Source organism: Balaenoptera ricei, chromosome 1 (genome assembly GCF_028023285.1).
Source record: "Balaenoptera ricei isolate mBalRic1 chromosome 1, mBalRic1.hap2, whole genome shotgun sequence".
Lineage (NCBI taxonomy): Eukaryota > Metazoa > Chordata > Mammalia > Artiodactyla > Balaenopteridae > Balaenoptera > Balaenoptera ricei.
The window spans coordinates 114376879-114394727 of record NC_082639.1 but is presented as its reverse complement, the minus strand read 5'-3'; the positions used below and the strand labels follow the sequence as shown (position 1 = coordinate 114394727).

At 57.1% G+C, this 17849-nt stretch overlaps 1 protein-coding gene across 1 annotated transcript; it reads left to right on the top strand.

Moving 5' to 3' along the window:
- The first annotated feature begins 822 nt into the window (after positions 1 to 822).
- Positions 823 to 17354, top strand: INSRR (insulin receptor related receptor). The gene is made up of 22 exons (XM_059934157.1): positions 823 to 1392; positions 4992 to 5543; positions 7115 to 7418; positions 7513 to 7655; positions 7869 to 8013; positions 8867 to 9081; positions 9364 to 9490; positions 10896 to 11134; positions 11348 to 11515; positions 11608 to 11803; positions 11991 to 12032; positions 12110 to 12330; positions 12570 to 12706; positions 12791 to 12953; positions 13201 to 13306; positions 13998 to 14050; positions 14233 to 14462; positions 14942 to 15052; positions 15183 to 15342; positions 15643 to 15772; positions 15905 to 16039; positions 16317 to 17354. Exons 1-22 carry the CDS (start codon positions 1308 to 1310, stop codon positions 16558 to 16560), a joined length of 3906 nt encoding a protein of 1301 aa, XP_059790140.1. The 5' UTR covers positions 823 to 1307; the 3' UTR covers positions 16561 to 17354.
- Positions 17355 to 17849: the final 495 nt, after the last annotated feature.

Genomic DNA, 17849 nt, shown 5'->3' with positions numbered 1-17849 from the left:
CTTTCACCCCGCGGGCCTCAAGCCGGGGAAAGGGGAAGGAAGAGGGGTTCTGGAGGATGGACTTTTGGAGAAGGGTAGGGCAGACAAGGGCCCAAGGAACCCGCAAAGGAAGCCCTCCGAGAGGAGAGTTTTCTCCACCAGGGCCCCAGCAAAGACTGTCCCCCAATTTCCCGAGACAGAGACAGACCGACCGACCAAGTAGCCTGAATTCAGGAAGGTGACGAGACAGAAGCGGGGCCCCACGGGGTCATTGCCCTCTCCACGAGGATTTTGGTTGGAACCAAGGGACTTAACTAGGACAGAGCCTTGCGCCCGAAAGCGGAAGTGACAGGCTCCTAAGGAGGTTGCCAGGGGCTCAAAGAGGCGAAGGACTTGACTATTCGGGAGACAGGTCGCATTCCCGCCGGGTTTCAAGCTCACCGGGTCGCTGCTGCCAGCAGTTACCCCGCAGGTGTCAAGGCAGCAGGTGGCCGAACTTAGAACCACCCTTCCCCGAGGGGCCCGGTCGCTCGCCGCCGCTCCGGCCGGCAGTGCAGCCCCAATTGGGAGAAGTCCGCAGGGGCGAGGGAGGGGGGACCCACCTCAGACGCAGCGGGACTGGGGGGAACTCTGTTCTTGGCCCACCATCCCCCTGTATTTTGGCCTTATTTCCCCAACAGACCTGTCCACCCCTGAGTTGTCAGGCTAAATATTTTGGCTTGGCGGGAGGGGCGGAGAGAACCGAGAGGTCCCAGCAAACCAATCCGTTCGGTCTGGGGCGGGGAGGCGGGAGCTGGGCGCGGCCCCTGCGTGCCACCCGGGGAGATACCGCGGCAGCGCGGCCAGCTGGCGCTGGGGAGCCGAGCGCGCCCGGAGGGATCCGGGGAGACTGTCCCCGGCGAGTCCCGCGCTCCCCGGGACCCCCCGCTCCTCTCCTCTGCCTGTTCCCCGGGCTTCTGCTCCGCCCTCGGGGTTGACCGGCCTCTTGCGCTGCCTTTTGCTCTGCACCCTGTGTGACTTTGTTTCCCTGGAAGCCTCTCTGAGTCTCTCCCCGTTGCTGTCTGCATCTCTGTCCTCATCTCTCTGTCTCTGTGTTCACGCTGAGTCTCTGGCTCCAGCAGCCTGTCACCGTCTGTGTCTCTGTGGCTCTCATTACTTTTTTTCTGTCTCCTGCCATCTCTGTGTGGGATTCTTTGTCACTCTGCCCCTTCCCTTCCCCTTCCCTCTGAAGCTTGCATCTCTGTGTCCCTTAGGGCCTGTCAGGTCCTTCTCCTCCCTGGAGCCATCTGGAGAAGAGCCAGGACTGGGCACAAGGCAGGACTAGGACAATGGCAGTGCCCAGTCTGTGGCCATGGGTAGCCTGCCTGCTTGTGATCCTCCTCTCCTTGGGATTTAGCCTGGACACTCGCGAGGGTGAGTCCCCAGCACTGTCTCCTGGAGCCCCATCTCCCTTCCAGCAGACTGGGAGGCCAAACACTGAGCTTCCAGCCAGAACACATCTATTTACTTACTTCGACATGAAGACTGGGGTTAGGTCTCAGAAGGACTTCCCACCAGGAGGAGCATTTAGTTCCCGGAGATGGGTGTTTTCCTCTCAGTTCCCTGGGAAATGAGAAGGACCCTGAAACAGGGATGAATAGATGTCCTCCATTCCTGCTTATGAAACAGTGATCCCAGTAAAGCCTGAATGAGAATCAAAATGAGGGGGTTAGTCTTAGAGGTCTTTTCTAGAGCCACTGAATGGGAAAGGGGCCAGGATGGGAAGGGGAGCTGAAAACCAGGCACCATTAAGTAACTGAACCCATTGTGCAGACAGGAAACTGAAGCTCAGAGAACTGAGAGATCAAACGAGACTGGGGTCCTGAGCTCCTGCCTCCAGGTTCTGTCCCACGTCCCCCACTTTGAGGGCCCATCCGCTGGGGTAGGAGGCTTCTTTTAATTAGTCCCCAGGCTAAACACTTCCCATGTGTAGCATTTTGGGGGTTGGGACCATGTAGGCAAAGTGGCCCTCATGAGGGTGCTGGGGGCTTGGCAGGGAGAGGAAAAAGTGCTGAGAGTGGAAGATTCAAAGGCGGAAGGATGAAGAGATGTCCCTTTCCCCACACCCACCATTCCCTTCCAGACTGAGGAAGCTCAGGAATCCAGTTCTCTGTGCCTGCCTGAGGGGGTCCCGTGATGCCCTCAGACTGGGGACTTCCAGGGGCAGAGCAGGGTCTCCGTTTCCTGCAGAGACAGAGGGGTGATGTGAATGGGTTGGGGCAGGGGGTCCCCTGAAGAGTGCTAGTCACAGAGGCATTGCCTGCAAGGCATAGCCCCACCCCCTGCACCCTTCCCCTCCTCCACCCCTCCCCTCCTCCTCTGCTGTGCCAGGACAGGGCACAGCAGATGCCAGCCAGGAGCATGGTTGTCAGGACAGGAGCACGGCCCTGGGGGCAGGGGGGCGGGGGAGGGCGGTGTTTGGTCAGGGGACCCAGATGTCCCGTTCCCAGTGCAGCTCTGCACACCACCATGTCCTGAGGGGAGGCAGGCAGGGGTTAACCTGTGTAGGTCGTAGATTTGTTTTTCCAAATGACTCCCATCAGGGGAGCCCTAGAAAGGCTGGGGCATGACGGGAAGTGGCATGTGGGCTCCTGAGAGAACCCCCCATCTGCCTGCAGAGCCTGATTGGCCTTTGCCTGGAGGGACTAGAAGTGTTTTCTCATTCTCCCTCTCTGTGTGTGTGCATGTGTGCCTGCATGTGCTCAGACACACACACACACACACACACTCACAGAGTTGCTGGGTAGAGCCAAGCACAGGGACCACTAATGACAACAGGGAGAAGGTGTGAAGTAAGCCCCAGGGGGCCAGCCTAGCCTGGCCACCCCCTTTTAACCATCAGGGGATGGGCCTGGGTATGTATGATGGGTGCATTGTTTCTTGAGGGCTGGGTAAGAAGGGAGGGAGTGGAGGCTGGAGAGGTTAGCAGGACTTGAATGGCAAGCTGAAGGATTCAGACCTGAATCTTCCTGAGTGGGGACCATGGAAGGTATCCTTGGGAGAAGTGAGTGCAGGGACCAGGTATCCAGCCCATTAGGAGAATGGTCCTACGTGCCTTGGGGAAAGAAAGAAAAGGGGGGCTGGGGCCCTGCGATCCAAAGAAGCCAGACACACCCAGGTCCCTGAGGGAGGAGTGGACTTGGGATCCAGATGTCCATCGATTCAACCCACAACCCCTGAGTGCCCAGTGGTTCCTGCCCTGAACTGGGCACCATGTGGGGATGCTGACTAACAAGGGTCCCACCCTCAGCAGCCTCCCTCCTTGGAGGGGGTGACAGACAGACAGAAAGCAATGTTGGGGCAATACCCCGGGTGTTCTGGTGTGGATGCTGGACTAAGTGCAGCTGAGCCTGAAGTGATTAACTCAGAGGGTCAGGGAAGGTGGGGGCTTGACCTGAGGCTTTCAGGACAAGAATTGAGGGTGTTGGCAGGCCAAGGAACTCTTCTGAGGCTGGAGGTATTAGCGGGGCCCAGTTTATCAACACCCTGGAATGTCAGGCTGAGGAATTTAAACTTGAACTTTTGGCAATGGGAGCCACGGAATGTCCCTTCGAGAGTAAACAGGTGCAGGGACCAGGCATCTAGCTTTCTCAGGCCTGGGAGAGAAGTGGAGTGTCTGAAGCTCAGACTACTGCTTCCCAGTCACAGATTTCATTCATTCATTCCTTCATCAAATATTTATTGAGCAACAATTTCGTGCTAGGCACTATACCAGGCACCAAGGATACAGCAATGAATTACACAATGATCCCTGCCGTTCTGGAGCTTACAATAAACAAAATAAATAAGTAAATTGTATATCAACCAGTGTTAAGCATTTGGAGAAAAATTAAGTAGGAAGGGGAGTGGGACTTCCCTGGTGGTGCAGTGGTTAAGAATCTGCCTGCTAATGCAGGGGACACGGGTTCGAGCCCTAGTCCGGGAGGATCCCACATGGCTCAGAGCAACTAAGCCCGTGTGCCACAACTACTGAGCCTGCGCTCTAGAGCCCGCAAGCCACAACTACTGAGCCCACGTGACACAACTACTGAAGTCCGCGTGCCTAGAGCCCGTGCTCCGCAACAAGAGAAGCCACCGCAATGAGAAGCCCACGCACCGCCAGAAGAGAAGCCCCCACTCACCACAACTAGAGAAAGCCCGCGCAGCAGCAAAGACCCAACGCAGCCAAAAATAAATAAATAAATAAATTTATTTATTAAAAAAAAAAAGTAGGAAGGGGAGTAGGGAGTGTTGCCATATTAAATAGGATGGTCAGAGAAGTCCTCATTGAGAAGGTGACATCTGAGCAAAGACTTAAAAGAGGTGAGGGAGCCATTGAGAGGGAAGAGTGTTCTAGCCAGAGGGAACAGAAAGTGCAAAGACCCCAAGGCAGAAGCTTGGCTAGCTTGTTTGAGGAACAGCAACGTGGCCAGTGTGTCTGAAGACGAGAGAGAAAGCGGGTGAAGTTGGAGAGTTGCAGGGGCCCTGTAGGCTGTGGTAAGGACGTCGGCTTTTCATCAGCGAGATGAAAGCCATTGGGGAGTTTTGAGCAGTGGAGGAGAGTGATCCAGCTTGTGCGTTGTGTTTCCACTCTGGCTATAGAGGGGAGGAGAGAAGAAAGAGGGGACGGGGTGGAGGTGAGGAGACTATTTAGGAAGCTATTACTGTAAAGCCAGGAACAGATGATGGTGAAAGCAGTTCGGGTGGCTCTGGATATATTTTAAAGGTAGAGCCCACAGAGTACAGGGGTTAGAGAAGGAAAGGAATCATGGAGGCTTTAACTTCGGAGTCTGACTGCAAGAATGAAGTTGCAATCAACTGAGAAGGGGACGTGAGTTTGGGAGGGAAGGTCAGGAGCTCACTTTTGTCCATGTTGGCTCATCTGGTGGGGATCCTCCAAGCTGCCAATGAGGCCTCTGAGGCCCAGGGAGCAGGTCACGCAAGGGGTGCTTGGCCCAAACGGTACTGAGGGCTACCTGCACTTGTACCCACAGTGTGCCCCAGCCTGGACATCCGCTCAGAGGTGGCAGAGCTGCGTCGGCTGGAAAACTGTAGCGTGGTGGAGGGTCACCTGCAGATCCTGCTCATGTTCACAGCCACTGGCGAGGACTTCCGTGGCCTCAGCTTCCCACGCCTCACTCAGGTCACCGACTACCTGCTGCTCTTCCGTGTCTATGGCCTGGAGAGCCTGCGTGACCTCTTCCCCAACCTAGCGGTCATCCGCGGTGCCCGCCTCTTCCTGGGCTACGCGCTGGTCATCTTCGAGATGCCTCACCTGCGGGACGTGGGGCTGCCAGCGCTGGGGGCCGTGCTGAGTGGGGCCGTGCGCGTGGAGAAGAACCAGGAGCTCTGCCACCTCTCCACCATTGACTGGGGCCTGCTGCAGCCTTCACCTGGCGCCAACCACATTGTGGGCAACAAGCTGGGCGAGGAGTGTGCCGACGTGTGCCCCGGTGTGCTGGGCGCCACTGGCGAGCCCTGTGCCAGGACCACCTTCAGCGGGCACACCGACTACAGGTGCTGGACCTCCAGCCACTGCCAGAGAGGTGGGCACTGGCACAGAACACGACTAGGGGGCACAGAGGGGGCAGGGTCAAATGGGGCTGGCTGGCTGTAAGATGGTATGGGTAAGTACTCTGCTGACACTATTTATTTTAATCCTCACTCATCCTATGAGGGAGGTGCTGTTGCTATTCCAGTTTTGCAGATGAGGAAACTGAGGCTCAGAAAAGTTAAACAACTGATGTAGCATAAGGCAGTCAAGGGGTGGGCACAAGACAGCATCAGGTAGTTATGGAGAGACAGTAAATAAGTTGGACATGGTGAGGAGGGGAAGGGTGGCATGAATGGGTACAAGGCAGCTGCACAAGAAGCAGTATGGGGCAGTGGGCAAGAGCGAAGCCGACTGGCCTGTGTTTGAATCTCAGCTCTACTACTTACCAGCTATGTTTATTTAGCTTATCTGTGCCTCAGTTTCCTCATCTGTAAAACGATCAGAGCATTGTGATGAAGAATGAGCTATTCTGTAAAACATTAGAGCAGTGCCTGGGCCATGTTAGCAGTTCTATGCTTCTGATAAAAATGGCCACAGCACAGGCCGGCAGTATTGAAATGGGAAGGTTGGGAGCTGGGTGGAAGGAGAAAGGAGGAGGTGACAGATGAATGACAGGGCAGGTGAGGACAAATTATGTGAAGTGGGATCTTCTTTAGGAGGTAAGGTGCATGGAGGGGAAACAGAAGGAAAGAGTGGAGAAAAGCAGGAGTGGAATAAGGAGGGGATGGTTGGAGGAGGAAGTGAAAGTTATAGGGGAGGGAAAGAAGACCTTCAGAGACTGGGAGCAGATCTGGGGTCCCCAAGCTGGGGCTCTTTCCACGCAGCTCCTGGAGGTCAGCTCCCCTCACCCCAATGCCTCAGCATGAGGGCAGAAGAGTAACCAGATCCCTGCTGTATCCAGTGGGCCCCACCTCCCCAATATCTCCCTGTTGGCTGTAAACACAGCTGCTGCATGTCCTTCTCGTGTATAGTGTCAACACGCCCTGGCTGACCCTTGCCACACGCATCGCTCCCACAGACATCCAGCTGCCGCTGTGCAGAGTAGCCAGGCCATTGGCACCCAGCCCCAAACCCATCCACATCTGCTTGGGGCCACCTCCCACCCAGGGCAGAGCGCTGAAGAGGGAGGAAGTATGGACAGGGGCATGGGTCAAATGACCGGGGATGGTCCCTCCTTCTACACACTCCCAGGCCCACCTTGCCCTGGGCCTCACTCCTCAGGAGAAGCTGACTTGTTCACCTTGGCCCCATGCCCAGCAATGATCTGGGCACTAGGCCTAGACAGGACAGCAGGCTGGGGAGCAGCAGTCCTGATAGACAAGGTCACTGCTTGGTCCTGAGTTCTGACACCCCTGACTAGGCACTGTGGGAGGTGAGGAGTCACAGAGAGGGGCCACGGTCCCTATCTTCAAGAGCCCCTGTCTGCGGAAAACAGAGTGGGCAACCAGTGTCATCTGAGCTGGAGGGATTTGGGTGCAGACTAAGAGTGTTAGCCCAGGAGGAGGGGCTGGGGCCAGGACCAAGGAGGCGTGGGTAAGGTCTAATGCAGCACTCTGCCCGCAGTGTGCCCCTGTCCCCGTGGGCTGGCCTGCACAGTTAGGGGTGAGTGCTGCCACACTGAATGCCTGGGAGGATGCAGCCGGCCAGAAGACCCCCATGCCTGTGTCGCCTGCCGCCACCTCTACTTCCAGGGTGCCTGCCACAGGGCGTGCCCTCCAGGCACCTACCAGCATGAGTCCTGGCGCTGCGTCACGGCCGAGCACTGTGCCAGCCTGCGCTCTGTGCCTGGCCGCGCCTCCACCTTCGGCATCCACCAGGGTAGTTGCCTGGCCCAATGCCCTCCAGGCTTCACCCGTAATGACAGCAGGTGAGTGTCGGGTGGGCGGGGGGCACCCTTGGAGCAGTGAGGAGGCCCACACTGGTCCAGGGCTCATGCCACATCCTCTGCTTGCCCCTCCTAGCATATTCTGCCACAAATGCGAGGGGCTATGCCCCAAAGAGTGCAAAGTGGGCACCAAGACCATCGACTCTGTCCAGGCAGCACAGGATCTGGTGGGCTGCACCCACGTGGAAGGGAGCCTCATCCTCAATCTTCGTCAAGGCTGTTAGTGCCTTCCTCAGGACCATACCTCTCCTCCTGGCCACACCCTTCCTCCTGGCCACACCCCTTACAATGATCCAGCTGAAGCACCACTTTCCACCATCCTGGGTCCCAGCCCTGAGGGCCCCCTTCCCTTGGCCCCCGTTCAGCTCCCCCCTCCCAATGGAACCATCACTTTCCTTGCCCCTGCTCCAGCCCTGTCTTCCCCATTCCCAGATAACCTGGAGCTGGAGCTGCAGCACAGCCTGGGACTGGTAGAGACCATCACTGGCTTCCTCAAAATCAAGCACTCCTTTGCCCTCGTGTCCCTAGGCTTTTTCAAGAACCTCAAACTAATCCGGGGGGACACCATGGTGGATGGGTAAGGGGTCAGAAATAGTTCCCTCTCTCTCATCTCCTCCCCAACACTCCCAAAACTGTGGTGAAGAGTATGGGAAACAGCTCTGCTACTTACTAGCTGTGTGAGTCTGGGTAGGTTACTTAACTTCTCTGGTCCTCAACTTTCTCATCTGTGAAATGGGGTTAATATAACTACTTATTTCTTAGGGCTGTTGTGAATATTACTTAAGTTGTTATGTATAAAGCACTTAAAACAGACCCTGAAACAAAGTATATATGACTACATAAAATTATAGTTACATACAACTCGATGTGTATTGGCTATAATTGTTATCATCTGATCCTCTTAGCTGCAGAGCAAGACTGCCTGGGTTTGAAACCCATTCCTACCTTTACCAGTTGAGGCCTACCCTTAATGTAGCCAGGATTTTTCAAAATAATGTTTTAAATTACCATCCAGCCAAGTGGTTTCTCATGTACCCCTAGGGGTGCCCGCGCTCCAGCTGGAGAGGCATAGCCCCAGGCTGAGTCCCACTCCTCCCTGTGTCCCCAAAGCCAGGACAGAACCTGGCACATAGCAGGTGCTCAGTTAATGTGAGATGAGGGAAGGAGGGAGGCAGAAAAACAGTTGACCCCATTTCACTGATGAGGAAAACACAGAGTGTGGGTGACTTGCCGGACCTCACATTTCTGGTCAGTGGCACCGAGTGGGTGTGTATGAATGCCCCATGTGTACTGGTGTGGGTGGGCTGCTGTGTGCCGCTCCTTCCCTGTGCCCCCAGTGCAGCCCCTTCGGGAAGAACCCCTAAGACACCCCCTTCCTCACCCCTTGCCCCCACGGGCCGTGCAGAGCAAGGTTCCCTGGCCTCCCCCAGGAACTACACTCTGTATGTGCTGGACAACCAGAACCTGCAGCAGCTGGGCTCCTGGGTGGCTGCGGGGCTCACCATTCCCGTGGGCAAGATATACTTCGCCTTCAACCCACGCCTCTGCCTGGAACACATCTACCGCTTGGAGGAGGTGACTGGCACGAAGGGACGGCAAAACAAGGCAGAGATCAACCCCCGCACCAACGGAGACCGAGCTGCCTGTGAGGCCCAATACCCCAACCCCTGGCACCCTGGCAGTGAGAGATGTGACCCCAAGGAACACCCAGACGCGCGCACACGCTGACCTTCACACACACTGAAATACACCAGACATGCTCCCGGGTGGAAGGGGACGCTTGAAGGGGTCAATGTGATAAGTTCTCTTCAGAGGCCACGTTGGGGGTGGGATGCTGCGGCATCAGGGTGGGGGGTTGGGAGTAGGCGGCTCAAGCAGGTGCTCTCAACACGGTCAAGAGCAAGCGTTCGCCCTTCACCCCGACCAGGCCAGACTCGCACCCTGCGCTTCGTGTCCAACGTGACGGAGGCCGACCGTATCTTGCTGCGCTGGGAGCGCTTCGAGCCGCTGGAGGCTCGCGACCTACTCAGCTTCATCGTGTACTACAAGGAGTCGTGAGTGGCGGGGGCGGGGCCAGAGTGGGTGGGGCCAGAGCGGGGGCGGGGCCAGAGCGGGCCGGGGTCAGAGCCCGACCAGGTCAATTTGTTCACGACCGCAGGCAGGTGAGGGCAGAGCCCCGGGGGGCTGTGGAGAGCCAGCAAGCCAGGACCCCAGAGTCGCACTCCCTCGTAGGGCCCACGTCTGGCTCTCTCCTCTCACCTTCTTCATCCCTTCGTGCCTCAGTTTCACCTTAACCAGTGATGAGGAGAGGACAATCAGGATTTCTGAAAGCCCAGGAGAGGCGCCCTGCTGGGAAGGCCTGGATAATTAAACTTCAATTCACTATGCTAATGTTTCGTACTGACCACATGCTCCTGCCCCAGCAGCGGTTTGGGAAGTACCCACTAATTTGGCCAGTTTTATGCATATCTTTGCCAGCATTTCATTAAAGCCCGAGGAAGGGAGGGAGCAGGGACAACCAAGGACCAGCTGCTCTTTTCTTTGGAGAGAATGTACTGACCATAGCAGGATGGATAGTGGTTAGACCACAGGAAGAACTTCTCCAAAAGCATGGGTAGGGATCAAAAATAGAATTCCTTAGAGAAGAGAGATGGATTTGGGAAGGCAAGCTGGGAGGGCAGGAGTGAGGAGTACTAGCCCTCTGTGGTAGATAGAAGATGGGAGCCACCTGGTTTGGAATCATTTCCTGTGAATTAAAATGGAGAGATCTTAGTTGCCCACTAGCACAGGGCCTGGCCTGGGAGGAAGGGAGAAATACTAATGGTGGGAGGCCTGCTCACAGGGCCAAGACTCTCCTAGGCCTCAGTGGAAGATGAAGGACTCTAGCACGAGGAGCTGGAGAGTTTGTCAAATACAGATTCCTGGGCCCCGCTCCCACAGATTCTGATTCCTTTAGTCCTGGGCAGGGCCCATAAATCTGCATTTCTAACAAGCTTCAGCATTCAGGTAATGCTGAATCTTCTGGGCCATGGACCACACGTTAAGGAATGCTAACATGGACTGCAAGGTAAAGCCCCGGCCTCCCACCCCTACCCACCGGTTGTAGAGCTCACATTCTGCAGGACTATACACAGCTGCCTTTGGACTCAAAGGGCAGAGAATCTTCGAGGTCTTTCAGGAAACTCCCCTAGCATCTGCCTTGCAGTGTGGCTATGGCTGTGCTCCCTTAGAGATATAGTGGGGATCCTGGCTCAATTCCAGCTCTGAGCAGACCCACTCAGTGAGTGTGTCCTGCCCACAAGGCACCTGCCCCAAAGGGCAGACCCACACCTGCTTCTGAATGCCCTCGTACTGGAAGAAGCATGACAATGACAGTCTTGGAGTGATTCAGAGAGGAGGGGGATGCTAGAAACAGGTTGGGGCTGAGCTGCCCCTCATCTCTAGGGATGGGGTGTTCAGCCCATTCCAGAATGCCACAGAGCATGTAGGTCCAGATGCCTGTGGGGCCCAGAGCTGGAACCTACTGGATGTGGAACTGCCCCTAAGCCGCACCCAGGAGCCAGGTGTGACCCTAACCCCGCTCAAGCCCTGGACACAGTACGCAGTGTTTGTGCGGGCCATCACGCTGACCACTGCAGAGGACAGCCCCCACCAAGGAGCCCAAAGCCCCATCATCTACCTCCGAACCTTACCTGCAGGTAGGCTGAAGCCTTTGAAGGGGGTTGGGAGCTAAATGCCTGGGTCCTAGTGAGAATGGGGGAACCCAAGCACCAGAAATAGAGAAGCTGGGTCACTGAACACCGGGCCTATAGAGGCTGGGAGGCCGGACCTCAGAGAGAGGGGCCCTTAACCAGAGAGTATTTGAAAGGGGGATCTGCAGCCCCTCAGTTGTACCCTACTCACACCCCCAGCACCCACAGTGCCCCAGGACGTCATCTCCACGTCCAACTCCTCCTCCCACCTGCTGGTGCGCTGGAAGCCACCGACCCAGCGCAACGGAAACATCACCTACTACCTGGTGCTGTGGCAACGCCTGGCAGAGGACAGCGACCTCTACCTCAATGACTACTGCCACCGCGGTGCGCAGGGAGGAGGCGCGGACCGGAGGGGTTGGGGTGTCGGGCCGCGGGCGCTGCTAGTCTAACTCTTTCCTTCGCCGCCGCCGCACCAGGCTTGCGGCTGCCCACCAGCAACAACGACCCCCGCTTCGACCGCGAAGACGGGGAACTCGAGGCCGACAGGGAGCCGGGCTGCTGCGCTTGCCAGCACCCACCTCCTGGGCAGGTCCTGCCACCGCTGGAGGCACAGGAGGCCTCCTTCCAGAAGAAGTTTGAAAACTTTCTACACAATGCCATCACCATCCCCAAGTGCGTCTCGGCACGAGAGAGCCGGGAGGCCAGGGTGCTGATGAGCGGGGTCTGCGGGCGGGGGGCGGGGGGGCGGGGCCTGGGTTGTGGGTGGGTTTGGGAGGCGGTCCGCCGTTGCAGAGGGCACTGGGGCGCCTTCCAGGCGGGCCTGACAGGGCCCACCTCCCCGATCCCCCGGTCTCCCCAGATCCCCTTGGAAGGTGACGTCCATCAATAAGAGCCCTCAAAGGTGAGCGGGGGCGGAGCAGGGGCCGAGAGGCGTGGCTCCCGGGACCGGGGCCTGGCTCTGACTTGCGCCCTCCCTAGGGACTCGGGGAGGCACCGCCGGGCAGCCGGGGCCCTCCGGCTTGGGGGGAACAGCTCGGATTTCGAGATCCAGGAGGACAAAGTGCCCCGGGAGCGAGCGGTGCTGAGGGGCCTGCGCCACTTCACAGAGTACCGGATCGACATTCATGCCTGCAACCACGCGGCGCACACTGTGGGCTGCAGCGCTGCCACCTTCGTCTTTGCGCGTACCATGCCCCACAGTAGGTGACGCCCCCCCAGCTCTACCCCGCCCACACACCGACCCCAAGGACCCCATCCAATTAGTGCTCCAACTAGCCAGTTTGACCTCCCGCCAACCTCAGGGCCGCAGTTTGCTCACCCTTCCCAGTCCCCATAATCCCAGCGTTTCCTCAAACCTCCCAGTTTAGAGCCCTTGGGTTTGAACATGAAGGTGAGAGGAAATACTTGTGGCCGGGCTGCCTGATGCCCTGTCCCGCAGGAGAGGCTGATGGCATCCCAGGGAAGGTGGCCTGGGAGGCAGCCAGCAAAAGCAGTGTTCTCCTACGCTGGCTTGAGCCACCGGATCCCAATGGACTCATTCTCAAGTACGAAATCAAGTACCGCCGCTTGGGAGAGGTAGGTACCCCAGGAGACACCCTAACCTAGCCCCAGTTTGTGCCTCCATCCTCTTCCCAGCCAGCTATTCTGTGTTGCCCTCAGGAGGCCACAGTGCTGTGTGTGTCCCGCCTGCGATATGCCAAGTTTGGGGGCGTCCACCTGGCCCTGCTGCCCCCTGGAAACTACTCTGCCAGAGTTCGGGCAACCTCACTGGCTGGCAACGGCTCCTGGACAGACGGTGTCGCTTTCTACATCCCTGGCCCAGGTATGCAGAGCCTCTGTCCCAGATCTGTACTCCCAAACAGCCCCACCTGGGTCCCCAGACACATCTCCCATTGTGGAAACCACAGGCCCCTCCACCCCATCCCTCCCCCATCTTTACCTCCCATTGTGGAAAGAGAAGTGTCCTCTACCCTCTGACTTCTCCATCTTTTTTTATTATTATTGTTTTTTTCTTTTTTTTCTGACTTCTCCATCTTTGACCCAACCCTCTGCTGCCTTCTGGCCACCAGAGGAGGAAGACTCTGGGGGGCTGCACGTCCTTCTCACTGTCACCCCCGTGGGGCTCATGCTGCTCATCATTCTTGCTGCCCTCGGTTTCTTCTACAGCAGGAAGAGGTGATGACAAGTCCCATTGATTCCCAACCCCCTTCTTCCCTGAGCCCTCATCATAAGGTCAGTGCAATCAGAGGGTAGTAGATGAGACAGCAGAAAGGAATTCCTTAGAAGCAGTAACTCTTCCCCTGGGGGCGGCATGGAGGAAAGAGACACACCTTTCAGTTAGGGGGACCAACTTGTCCACGTTTGCCTGGGACTTTCCTGATTTTGGTAGTGAAAGTCCCAAACACTGGGAAACCCCTCAGTCTGGGCATACTGGGTCTGTTGGTCACCATACTCTTAGCCTGAGAACTAATGAAACTGGTCCTATCATAGCAGGGGGAGAAGCAGGAGACCTCAGGATGTGTCCTGGGATCCTGGGATTCTTGATGTCAGATCCCCCTAGGGCTGGATATGAGAGGGAACTGAGGGCAGGACTTTGATTAGCTGGGTTCTGAGGACTAGCTGAGCAGACAGCAGCTTCTCTACTTCTGTCCTCCCTTTTCCCAGCCTGTCAGATCCCAGATCCCAGGACTAGGACCAAGACTAGCTTGGAAAGTGCTTGGTGTTCCCCAGGGGTCACCCTGATCAGAGCTAGGGGTATGATCAGTAACTTCCTTCCTCCTTGTAATGTCCCTCTTCCTTGTCCTCTGACATTGCTTCTTCCTTCCCGAGGACCCTTCCAGCCTGACCCTCTCACCTCCCATTGCAGAAACAGCACGCTGTATACCTCTGTGAATCCGGAGTACTTCAGTGCCTCTCATAGTAGGTTTGGGGGTGGCTGGATGGGTGGTGTGGGAAAGGGAGACAGGAGGGGAGAAGAGGCAGACTTCCAGACCATCTTGGAGAAGGCAGCCTTGGGACCCGAGCCCTTCAGAAGAGAAGAGAAGTGGGTGGAGGTGTGGCAGAGAGCAGTACCCTGGCCTGTGACTCCCACTTCCTCTCAGTGTACATCCCTGATGAGTGGGAGGTGCCTCGGGAGCAGATCTCCATAATCCGGGAACTGGGCCAGGGCTCTTTTGGGATGGTATACGAGGGGCTGGCACAAGGACTTGAGGTTGGAGAGGAGCTCACGCCCGTGGCCCTGAAGACGGTGAATGAGCTGGCCAGCCCACGAGAACGCATTGAGTTCCTCAAGGAAGCCTCCGTCATGAAGGCATTCAAGTGTCACCATGTGGTAAGGGAGGGTCAAGGGCATTGTCAGGGTCAAAATTAGGGTGAAGTTCATGTGGTAAGAGGGAAAAGATCAGAGATGATTTCAGGGCACCATCAAGTTTAGGGTTGGGCCTGTGGTTAGGATCCTATTTGGGGTAAAGCTCATGGCTGGGGTTAGAGTCAAAACAGGGTCATCACAGGGCCATGGTAGGATCATGGCTAGGGCTGGAATCAGTCATGGTGGAAGTCAATACTGAGTGTTCACATCATTATTAGGATCATGGTCAGAGTTGATTCAATCATGAAGATTGGGATGATAGTCAGATCGATTAAGGTCATGGGTTAGCGTCAGGGTCATTGTTAGGTCAAGATTAGGGTTATGGTCATGGTTGGGGTTAGGAGGGTTGGTGTCTGGGTCAGTTGTGACAGCAGAACAAGGTTTTGGCCAGGGAGATCAAGGGAGCTGGGTAGACCTACAACCAGGCTCTTTGTCCATCCCAGGTACGTCTCCTGGGTGTGGTGTCTCAGGGCCAGCCAACTCTGGTCATCATGGAGTTAATGACCCGAGGGGACCTCAAGAGCCATCTTCGATCTTTGCGGCCTGAGGCAGAGGTAGGGACCAGGAAGATCCTGGGTGAGGGGCTGGGGAGTTAGAGAGGACTTGGCACAGTTGTAGGGGTAATCATTTGGCAGGAGTCCAGCCTCAAGTTACTACTTCACTAGCCCCCTCTCTTGGCTCTAGAACAACCCTGGGCTCCCTCGGCCAGCACTGGGAGATATGATCCAGATGGCTGGTGAAATCGCGGATGGCATGGCCTACCTCGCTGCCAACAAGTTTGTGCACCGAGACCTGGCGGCCCGAAACTGCATGGTGTCCCAGGACTTCACCGTCAAGATCGGGGGTACAGAGGGGGCCAGGCGGGTGGGGGCAGCCTGGGTAGAGTGACTCCCCCCTAAGCGAGGCTTGAGGAGACCCAGGCCTGTCCCACAGCTCTGTCCCTGATAGCTCCCCACCCTGGATCTCAGTCTCCTCGTCCGAGGGCAGCGGGATTTGGATGGGATGATCTCTGAGGTCCTTTGAGCCCTCACATTCCAGGATTCTTGGAGACTATGGAGGTGGAGAGAGTTGGGAAAGGTATTCCTGGGGCAGGAACTGGTGAATGGCTCTGCTGCCCCACACCCTGTCTACCCTCACTTTCCAGACTTCGGGATGACTCGAGATGTGTATGAGACAGACTATTACCGCAAGGGCGGGAAGGGGCTGCTGCCTGTGCGCTGGATGGCCCCTGAGTCCCTCAAAGACGGAATCTTCACCACCCACTCGGATGTCTGGTGGGGCCTGGCTGGAGCAGAGGGCTCAGGGGGTGTGGAGGCAGGGCCTTGGGAGAGGCCTGGGTGCACTCCTTAGGGTGCGCTGAGCTGCATTAAGGGTGCTGGGCTCAGGCCCTCCTCCGCGTCCTCCAGGTCCTTTGGCGTGGTGCTCTGGGAGATTGTGACCCTGGCTGAGCAACCCTACCAGGGCCTATCCAATGAGCAGGTGCTCAAGTTCGTCATGGATGGCGGGGTCCTAGAGGAGCTGGAGAGCTGTCCCGTTCAGCTGTGAGTCACCCCAGTCTGCCCCTGCCTCGTCCCTGCCCTGCCTATACCTGTCCCACCCCCGTGAGTCTGGCCCACCTCCTCTGATGCTTTTACTTGCACTGATCCCCAGCTCTGAGCCCTCCAACTCAAAATGCCCACTACAACCCCCATTTACTCCCCTGTGACCCTCGCAGACATAATCCCCCATGATCCCCCCCTACAATCACACTGATTGACCCTCTCAGTGCAGGAGGCAGGACGTGTGCACCCCTCTGACACTGCCCCCCACCTCCACCAGGCAGGAGCTGATGCACCGCTGCTGGCAGCAGAACCCGCGCCTGCGCCCAACTTTTACCCACATCCTGGACAGCATACAGGAAGAGCTGCGGCCCTCCTTCCGCCTCCTTTCCTTCTATTACAGCCCAGAGTGCCGGGGGGCCCGGGCTTCCCTGCTGCCCACAGATGCAGAGCCCGACTCCCGGCCAACCCCTAAAGGGGCTTCCTCAGACTTCAGCCCCCAAAATGGGGGTCCAGGGCACTGAGGGGCACCCCATTCCCTGGCTAGTTGGCCTCCCATGGGCAGAGAGGAAGGGACCTGACCTTTGCAGCCATGAGATGCTGAGACAGGGCAGGGGGTGGCCAAGGGGGGCACAGAGAGCAGGAGCAGGACAGATTGGGGGTGACAGGGAGAGCAGAGCAGAGTCATGGCAGGAAAGATTTTCTCAGGAATCTGATCCTCCATGAGAAAGTAATCAAGGCCACAACAGAAGCGGAGGTTAGACTGTGGACAAGACATCCTGCCCTCTGAGTGAGAGAGCCTACTCAGACTAGGAAGAGAGGCCTGCCCGCCCCAGAGGCAGGGTCTGGGGAACCCCACCCTCGGCTTCGGAGCTCCTGTGGGCATCTGGGGCCATCAGCACATTTGAAACCAGATGAGCAGCCAGAATTGGGCCTGGAACCCTCTCAGTCTGTGTTTGGGATGCTGGGTTTGGGCGTCCACGTGACGGCTCCTCTCACCTCCTCCCCTCTGCCCCGTGCCGCAGGGGTTGTGGGGAGAACCCAGGGACCCGGGTGAGCGGGTTCCCAGCCTGGCCTGGACGCCTGCCCTCACCGCTTCCTCTCCTTTGCCATACCCAAAGACCCCAAGCTTGCTGCTCCCCCTTCCTCTTCTCCAGGGCGTTCCCTTGGTGCCGATTCACCCCTTCTCCCAGTCCTTTCCCCCTCAATCTCCCTCCTACCCTTGGATTATTAAGGCTTTAATAGCCTTGCTTCCTCCCTGCCCTCACTTCTGCCCCCCACCCCTGCCTCTCATGGGAAGACTGGAGAAGGCACAATAAAGGCCGAGGTCTGTTTATACCCTGGTCCCGGGCAGCCCATTATCTCTCCATCTATATGGTGTTAACACTGGATGAACTTCCTCCCTCCCTCCTTGGGGACTTGAGGTGGTGACCCTGAGGCAGTGATATAGGATAAATACACTGCTGTCAGACACCACCTCCATGAGGACCTGAGCAGCCAGGGTTGCCTTGGCAGTGAAGCAGGACCATCCTGCTATTATCTGCAGCTCAGGTGGCCAGAAGTGGTTGAGTCCGGCAGGGGAACCTTTGTATCTGGCCTCCCAGCCTCACCAACCCGTCCGCCACACCTCATCCCTCCCTATTTCCACTGGGCAGACATTGCCTGGGGTATCACAGGACAGACTTGAAGTGGGCAGAACTTGGGGTGGGGGAGGGGTACTGATGACATCACCAGTCCGTGCTGGATGCCCCCAAGGCAAGGCAGGGGACACACGTCAGAGCAGAGTCTGTGTGTCTGGCTCCCTACTGTTATT